Source organism: Crocodylus porosus, unplaced genomic scaffold (genome assembly GCF_001723895.1).
Source record: "Crocodylus porosus isolate Cpor-Errol unplaced genomic scaffold, CroPor_comp1, whole genome shotgun sequence".
Classification (NCBI taxonomy): domain Eukaryota; kingdom Metazoa; phylum Chordata; order Crocodylia; family Crocodylidae; genus Crocodylus; species Crocodylus porosus.
Window position 1 is genome coordinate 3,504,563 of NW_017728921.1, and position 9,126 is coordinate 3,513,688.

The window sequence follows — 9,126 nt, forward strand, 5'->3', positions numbered from 1 at the left end:
CCCAGCTCCTGGGGCCTGTCCGCAGTCCAGCCCCAGCCGGGCCCGAGTGGAAGCAAGGAGCCGGGGGGCTGAGGTCTTGTGGTAACAGAAGAAAAGCCCCCGTTCCCCCTCGGCTGGGGGGAGGTGGCGATGGCGATGGTCCGGGGCAGGAGGAACAGGGGAGCAGTTTTTCTTTTCTTCCACCTGCCAGAAGCTCTGGGAGCCTCTCCAGACTGCCAGGCCCAAGTCTTTTCCTTTCCCCTGGCTGGTGCCGGGGACTCGGAGAAATGGGTTTATTCTGGAGAGGAAGCGAGAGGGGCTGGGCAGGCCCGCGCAGGTCCCTCTGCTCCGGGGTGTTTTGCACTGAGTAAATAGCCACGCCACCACGGGCAGCCTGGACGCTGGCGGGTGCCAGGCGCGGAGCTGGCTGCAAGGGCCCCGCGCCGCAGGTGTCAGGGCTGTGTATCAGTGCAAACAACTCTCAGGAGAAAGCCCATGCTTGGGACGAGCCGTTCGGGAGCCTCGTGGCCTCCCGCAGCCGTGCAGTGGATCCTGGCCGAGCAAGCGCTTGTCCTCTGCCGCTGACCTGAGTTTCCCTGGTTTCAGTTCAGCTGCATCATGATGATCGCTGGCTCCTCGGCGTCATTGTGTGGGCAGCTGCAGGGGAAGCGGGAGCTGCCCCGCTGGAAGGAGGAAGCCGGGCGGCGGGTTTGCGTTGCAGAGCCAGGTTTCTGCTGTTCCTTGCCGTTGTTTTAGGACACGCCGCTTGGGCGTCTGTCTGCCTGCAGGAGAAATGCTATTTTCTTGGCTGGAGCCGTGTCGTCATCTGCCGGTCTAAAACTAGATGTTCTTGGCTGTGGAAGCAGGGGCTTGCAGAGACGCTGCAGTGACAGGAGTTTGTTGGCTGGTATCACCATCTTCACACCCGGGCGCTTGCAGCGTGTGTCGTTTCATGCCTTCGGCAGCATGGCTGTGCTGCAAGAACCACCGGGCTTTCGTGGCACAGGCGGGGCCTCCGAATTCTTGCACCACAGCTTTTGTGCAACGGGCGTGATGCAAGTGGTGGCTGCTAGACGGGCAGCGTCGTGCTCTTGCTGATTGGAAGCACCCTGTTCTTTGCACGGAGACTGCTCCAGGGCTTATGGGTTAATCTTTAATTTGGAAGGAAAGGATCGCGGTGTTGGGCAAGCAACGGCTGGCCGGGCTCTGGCACAGAAGTGGTCTCGCATCAGTTAGGGGAAAATGGCGCAAGAATGCTAATAACGTCAACCACAGTTACCCGTGGAGGGCACTTAAACGGGGCAGATTGTCAGTGTGGTCTCCAAGGGAGCATTTCTTTTTCCTTCCTGGCAGCTCCGGTTGCTTTTCAGAACTTCGATGGACTTCACATGCGTCGACCTGCCAAGTTTGAGCTTTGCCCGGGTAGCTGGAGACGGAGCTGGTGGGGCTCAGTGCCAGGCACTGGCAGAGAAGCGGGGCTGCCTTGAAGCTGCTTAGCTTTCTGGAGCAAGAGACACTTCAGACTGTTTAATTTTTACTGCCCTTGGATGCTGCCCCACATCAAAATGAACCACGGCTGCTCCAGTAGATGAGTCTAAGGTTGACCTCTCATTCCAGCGAGAATGGGATGCTACAAACGTTTTAAATGAGGAAGGCGGTTCGTGGTGGGGGCAGCTCCAGAGAAGACTCTTTCGCTCTTGGGGGAGAGATGATGTATGAGCAGGTGTAGCAGCAGCAGCTGTTCGCTGAACAGAGAAAGGACTGTAAAAGCTACCCAGAGAAAAGCTATGAACTGGTCTCTGGCAACAGCTGATGTGCCCAGGCCCCAGGGTGATTTATTATATCCCCAGGAGCAGAGTCCTGCCCTGGGGCAGTGCTTCATGCCCTGCTGAACATGGGCGTCGCATCTGAAACTGCCAGTTCTCATGGGCGGTTTGTGGGCTGCGTGGCGTGTCTTGCATGGAAAGCTTGGGGTGGTTTTTTCAGTGTGGTGGGTCTGCTGTCATTTAAATGAACCTGCTGAAGCCTTGCGGGGGTGTGAAGTGCGTCCTGCACGCAGGCCGGTCTGGTGCTGTCCGTGCCATGGAAGAGCGCGACAGCCGGGCTGCATCACCCAAGTGGTTTCAGCCCCCCATAGTAAGCATTGAACAAACTAGGCTGCTCTGTTCAATCTTCTTTGCAGCAGTGCCTAAAAGCCCGGCTCCGGGCTTTTGCTGTAGGAAGAGCTCCGGGAACAGAAACGGCAGGGGTCACCACGCTTTCTGGAGCTTTGAGATGAGGAGCAACAAGTGCACGTGCCACGTGGAAGATAGGAAGGGCGGAGAGAGGCATGGTCTGCTGCCCTTCTCTTCCTTTGAACAAGGAGCTGGACTGAGACCACGTGCAGGGTACCAATGTATCGCCAGGTTTTATGGTGCTCTGGCAGGGTTGGTAGCGTTTGAAGCCTTGGCAATACCGTGCTGGCTGCCTTTAAGGGGTCCAGATCCAGACTGGCAGCCGGGTCTTGAATGGACTGGAGCGGGGGTGTCGGGCAGGTCCCAATGGAGATAGATCTACAAGACCGAGGGCTCGCCTTAGGTACCTGATCCATTTGGTAGCACTTCTTAGTGGCTTGTGTCTTGTGTCTTGCTCCGTGTTGCCTGCCCTCTTCCTTCCCCACCCAGCCTTCAGCTCTGGCAAGGTCTTCAGAGCCGAGAGGAGGCAGGTGTGGGGCCGATGGCCTGGCCTGGTCCCCGGCAGACCAGGTGTGTGTGGCCTGCTTGTGGCTGTGCTGTCTGGGGCCCTGCAGGGATGGTCCGTGTCTCGCTTCCCAGGGCAGCTGCAGGAAGCAGGGCGCTGGAGTAGCAGAAACGGCGGTAGGGTCTCGCACGGGGAGCCCAGCACTGCGTGTCTGCCGAGAGCTGGAGCTCGGTCTCTGAGGATGCCTTCCAGCCTGGACTCACTCCTGAGAGTGAGGAGCTTGATATCCAAACACAGTGCTCAATTTTGAAATCTACCTGTCACGCCTGTTGCCTCCAGTCTCATCGAGTCGCCTCTCGTGCAGCCAAGAAGAACAGAACTGTTCCAAAATGTTAAGTGAAACCAGCTGCTTCAGGCTTAATAGCGGCTTCTTTGGGATTCTTGGCATGTCATTTGTGTCCGCAGCTTTATTTATTACACCCATGCAGAGCAGCGGTGTGGGTGTGTACGTGCAAGTTACACTTTCCAGATTCTTGCAACTTAAAAGTGCGGGAGAGGAGGGAGAGAGATGCGGGGTTTGCAAGGCATGGTGCCCCTGTTCAGGGCTCCTGTTTACGACAGCACCAAACAAATATGAAGAGCTTCCAGATTCTGCCTGGTTCTGGCTCCAGGGCTTGAACGCTTGTCACAAATGTCTTTTTTTTTACTACAGATTTTCATCAACAATGAATGGCATGATGCAGTCAGCAAGAAGACTTTCTCTTCTATCAATCCAGCCACAGGGGAGGTGATTTGCCAGGTTGCTGAGGGTGACAAGGTAAATGTTATCTTTCCAGGGTCTTAGAAACAGCTTTGACGTGTTTCTGAGCTATAAAGGACCGGCAAAAATCATGAGCTTCAAGTGATCCTGATCGCATGCGTTTGCTCTCTGTCCCTCAGCCAGTGGGTGCCTCACTTCCATGTGGTTCAGTAAAACACTGTATTTGTTTTGCATTCCCAGTTCCTGAACACCTGGCTTTGCTTTGCAATGATTAATCAAAAATGGGTGCAAAGCAGGCGGAGAAGATGATTAGTTGCTCCAAGATATTCTGCTATTTCTTTTGCAAAACCTGCCCTGGATGGCTGCACCCTTCCTCACTTCACATGCAGAGAGAAGCTGAGAGTTGCTGTAATTTAAGACTACGGATAAGTAGATCCCAGAGGCAGGATACGAAGGGCATGACATGGTGCTCAAGTTTTGGCAGGACGCTTTTGCCTCGGGATAAAAATCAGCTTTGCCACATTTCATAGGAGTTCGTACATGTGATCCAAGACACTGTCAGCTAGGACTGGAGGCCTGGTGGGGCCTCAGTGAAACGGGGGTGGGAGCTGATGGGTCAGAAGAAGTGGAGAAGACACAATCAGTCCAAACTAACTCAATGCCATAGTGTCGGGGACCTCTCTGTGCTTCACATTGCACTTACACGTGGTAAGAAACCATCTGAGTCTCAAAATCTTCTTGCCGCCAAAGACAAAGGAAACATTATCTCTGTTTTACAGTCAGGGAACAGTCACAGGGAGATGAAGTGATTTGCCCAAGGGTAAATCTTGTACAGGATTAACCCAGTTCTTGTGGGTCTGCACCAGTGCCTTGCCCACAAAGTCAGCATTCAGCTCCATGCTTGAGGCTTTTGTTGGAGGTTGGGAGTGGAAGGGTGGTTAAAAGGGTGGTGCAACTTGTCCAAATTCCCAGTGGGGGAATGGGGGAGGAAGTGGCTTGGACTTTTGCCTGCCTCTTCGGGGCATGAGGCAGAACTGAGACACGAGATGGGCACCTTAAAAGTGAAACTGGATTCTGGAGAGGAAATAGACAAAAAGTCCCTGAGAAAACTTTCCTGCTGAACTCGAAAATAAATCCTGGCAGCAGTCACAAGAACGCTTGGCTCTCGCCCTGCTTTGCGGGAGAATGTAAAAAGTTAACCCTGCAGATAATGTGGCTGAAATATGCTGAACAGCACATGTGTCTTAAACAGGCCAGTGGTCTTCTGCAGCGGCAGGGCCCCGACTCCTCAGCCAGTTTCACTCTTTCTAATCCGGGGAGTTTCATAACAGTATTATCTCTGAACACAGCAGTCCCGCAGGAAAGCTCCAGCCGGGGGATATATAGCAGTTGTGCCTATGCAGCAGATGGTAATGCAGCGATACACTAAGTTTGCTTAGGATCCCCAAGAGCCAGTTTATTTGCAAAAGCCCCGTATTTAGCAGGGGGATGATTTACCCTGGAGTGTTCATGTACCTGATGATGGCTCTGAAACGTCCCAGGGCTGGAATCAAATTGCAGCCTGTAAGGGATCAGGGAAGCATGCTCATCTTGCTTGCAAGGAAACTTGTGCTGGTCCCTAGAAGGCAATTCCTGAATGGATGCTCTGTGCTTCCAGGACCGCTGGAGGTTCTCCGTCCATAGGGGGAAGCAGTAGTGGGAGAGGAAAAGTTTCCTTTCATTGCACAAAGTTCATTACTAAATGAAGGGCCACAGAGCATGTGCTGTAATGCCAGGGTCTGGACGCACTGGTAGGGGATTACCTGGCTTGGAGAAGGGAGGGAATTCCCATCCCTCTCCCTGTCCCTTCAAAGCAGTGTAAGATGCAGCAGCATCCCAGCTCTGGAGCACCCTCCATCCAGCCCAGGACTCAGAGTGGACTGGCTTTCCCCTAGCAAGGCTGCACTCCTAGGCTGCCAGCTGTAATGCAGACATGGACTTGCCCATGAATTTCCCCTGCCAGGGTGAAGGAGGGGCCCCCACTCCCATGTTCTCCGCATGTCAGGGGAAGGCTGTGGCTCGGTGTGGAGCACTCCAAGCTTCCCAGCAGCTCCTGGGAGAAGTCAGCTTGCCTCCTGAGGTGACTTACTGGCCTGCTATAAGAAGCCCTAGGAGTCTCCATGTAGTATCAGCTGCTCCCCCTGAGTCAGGGCTACAGGAGGGGCTCTGTCAAGTCTTGCCAGTGTCGTCTTATGTTGGGCAGCCGCTGCAAAGTTAGTGCCCTCTGGATGCAGCCAGAAATGTGGGACGGGGGCTGTCATGTGTGGGGTGCTCTCCACTCACCCTCTTTTTCTGGGCTTTTCTGCAGGCGGATGTGGACAAAGCCGTGAGCGCGGCCAAAGCAGCTTTCCAGCTGGGCTCGCCATGGAGGCGGATGGATGCCTCTCACCGGGGAAAGCTGCTGAACTGTCTTGCAGACCTGATTGAGAGAGACCGGGCTTACTTGGCTGTGTGTATCAAACTCCACAACTGCCCTTCCTGTTGTGCCCCGCATGGCACGGTCTCCTGCATCCCACTGTTTGATAGATTTAGTGGGGAAAGTAGTGGCTGAACGTCCAGACTTTGTCCTTTAACTGCAGCTCAGGAAATCTGATGCATTTAAACTGGGAGTGCTGCCATGTGGTGGGAGCCCAGTCTGGGACAGCTGTGGGATCAGTGGGCCTTGCCCTGGGAAAGAGGAGAGACCACCTTGTTCAGCTTCCAAAGGGTGGACAGGATGGAGCAAGAGTCTGTGCGGAGTTAGGTGTGCTGAGTGTAAGCCTAAAGATAACGGGCAGAACCCAGAGCTGGGGGTCATCTTGGGCTGTTGCTGGGAGCTAGGTCTGTGTTGGGGGAAAATATGCAAACAATCTTTCTTTGCTCATAGGCTCTGGAAACTCTGGATAATGGCAAACCATACTCTATAGCCTACTCGGTGGATTTGGACATGACAATCAAGTGTCTCAGGTAGGAGCTCTCATTAGTGAGTCACTCGTGGGAGCAAGGGAGGGCATGAAGCATTGACTCATCCAGGAACGTGCCTCTCCTTGGGCATCCCAGAAGCCACGTGCTACCATTAAAAGATGCTACCATATATCTGAGGTCTCTGGACGGAAAGTGCTTGGACGTGTTAAACCAAACATATGGGCGTGGTGCATCATGCTGCGTCCTGGCTTAGTGGAAATGGTTTTTCTGCTGTTGTTTGTCATGTTGCTGTGCGCAATCCGAGAAAAAGACACCACTTGAGCAGCTCTTGCTGGTTTCTAATGACCTGCTGTAGTAAAGTTGCTGGCTGGGGACTTTCTGGCAATGCATATCTTATGCCAGTGGGCTTTGCCTCTTGAGTCCTTTAGGTGTGACATTTTTGTAGCATTTCAGCTGGAGTTATAATTCCTTGGAGCATTTGCCACCCCATCAGCCTTGGCAAAAACGCGTGAGCTGTGGAACACAGCCGTCTCCCACTGCTCTCACCAGGATGGAGATGAAAATGTCAGGGAGATGTTACTTGCCCAGCAAAAAAATAAATAAAAGTGCTTCTGGACTGGTGGGGCAGGTAGAATTTGCAGGGCTGGTTTTCCCATCTGGTCCTTGGGGATTGCAGCCCGATGCAGCAACACCTGAAAAGAGATCCCCTGAAAAGGACTGCCCTGGTTGGGTCCATGTGGGTCCATGCTGGTCAGGAGAGGAGACCCCCTAGGCCGTCTTACAAGAGAAGGGGGTTCTCCCCTCTCGTTTCAGTGCCTTCTGACCTGCCCTTTATTTATCCTTTCATAGTTGTTAGGGGCTGGAAGGGACCTTACAGATCATTGGGTCCAGCCCCCCTGCACTTGATCAGGAAAGACTGGTGGGGTCTTTAATATAATATAATTTAATGTAATATCATGAGTTTACTTAACATTGTGGTGATATGTGGACAGACCGGGCAGGTGATAAGTAAAATGCCCCTGTCCCATCCTGAGTTGAAGCTGTGTAACATATGTGTTGTGTAATGTAACGCCCTGTGTGCACTGCAATGTGAGCTGAATGTGTAACCGAAGGGAGCAACCCTGCAGCATCCTGCTGGCTGTGGTCTTGGATTGCAAATCCCAGAGCCCTTGGGGGAAGCAGGGCAAGGAAGCGACCACGCGTTTCCAGGCTGGCTGCGGGCCAGAGCGCCTGGGGTGGATGGAGAGAGGAGAGCTGAGAACAAATGGTGTGAGGGGGAAGTCTCCGCAAAGCACAGATGAACCACAGACTGATTGCATGGGACCCCTGACCTAGAGACCTGCTTTGAGAATGGGTGTCATCTAATCTCTTTCCCCGCTTTGTTATACAAAAGACCCAAACAGGAGGAACTGTCATATTGCGGAAACAAAGATACTGATTAAAAAGTGCTTTCAAACATGTACCGTAAACGAGAAACTACTTCTTCCTTTTCTACGTGACATATAAATAAGCACAGTTAAGAGATTTCATAGGGAAATGAGTGTGCTTAACTGTTAATACCTGTTTTGTGAAGTGACTAGGCGGGTGCTTTTCTTCCCGAGCATGGGAGACTTCCTGTCTTAAATCCAGTGACTAAAACAATGTCATTGCCAGGTACTTTGCAGGCTGGGCTGATAAGTGCCACGGCAAAACCATTCCCATAGATGGAGACTTCTTCTGTTATACAAGACATGAGCCAGTTGGGATCTGCGGACAGATCATTCCGGTAAGAAAGATGCCTCTATGGTCCTACGATATTACTGAAATGCGCTTCTGGGACATAAGAGTGGCTCTAAATGAAAGATGTTGCCCTTTGTTAGGCGACTTTCCCTCTGATTCTGAAGGGAAATTATACTCGTGCCCCACTGAGTTTGTACTCAACTGTCGCAGCAGAAAGCAGGTTGGTATAATTAGCAGCCAAGCTTTGAGTGTGTGCGTGTCCAATTTAACCCTCCCCCCAGCAAGGAGCACAGTCACTGATCGCTCAGTCCAGTCTGGCATGCAGGATATCAAATGCTTTATGTACTCAAATTACTAGTAGAGATGAGACCTTAGAATAATAATCATTTAAAAAAAGGTCAGCACATGAAATGTAGGCTAACTTGGTTGTATTTGAAGTTGAGTGTTGCCTTGTTGCAATGAACTATGGCAGACGTACAGAGAAGTGATTTGCCTGTAACAAGGCCATATTTAAGCTTTCTTCCATGGGTAATTACAAAAATCCATGAATGTTCAAATTTGGGCTGTGATGTACTTTATTTGTGGCTGTCCTGATGAGCTGGAAGTGACTATAAACCACTTAGTCTGGATTCCTAATCTGCCAATGGGTTTAATACTGGCCTTTCTGGAAGCAAGCTCTTCCAGGCACACTCCTTTAACATCTCAAATGCTTTGATGTCTGGCTAGGAAGTGGCCAGCAAATGAAGCTTTAGGTCTTAATGAAGTTAATCCTTGAGCATCACATTCCAAAGGTTACTTTAAAGTCAGAGGTCACCCTAAAAATAGATTCATTCCTCACCTGCCTCCACCCCACAGATTTAAAACTGACATCTGTGAGAAGCATCCGTGTGGTTCTTGCTGCATATCTCCCATGCAGCATTGGTGGTAGGATCCCAGTTTGTTGTTCTTCATAGATTCATAGATTCATAGATGCTAGGGTCGGAAGGGACCTCAATGGATCATCGAGTCCGACCCCCTGCATAAGCAGGAAAGAGTGCTGGGCCTAC

General features: G+C 51.9%; 1 protein-coding gene across 1 annotated transcript in view; it reads left to right on the plus strand.

Annotated features, from left to right (window-relative positions):
* Positions 1-3,334: 3,334 nt before the first annotated feature.
* Positions 3,335-9,126, plus strand: part of ALDH2 (aldehyde dehydrogenase 2 family (mitochondrial)) — an 11,894-nt gene continuing 6,102 nt past the window's right edge. Inside the window, exons 1-4 of the mRNA XM_019538795.1 lie at positions 3,335-3,475; positions 5,766-5,906; positions 6,324-6,403; positions 8,015-8,126. Coding sequence (XP_019394340.1) covers positions 3,350-3,475; positions 5,766-5,906; positions 6,324-6,403; positions 8,015-8,126 — 459 coding nt within the window. The 5' untranslated portion in view covers positions 3,335-3,349. The remainder of the gene's footprint in view (positions 3,476-5,765; positions 5,907-6,323; positions 6,404-8,014; positions 8,127-9,126) is intronic.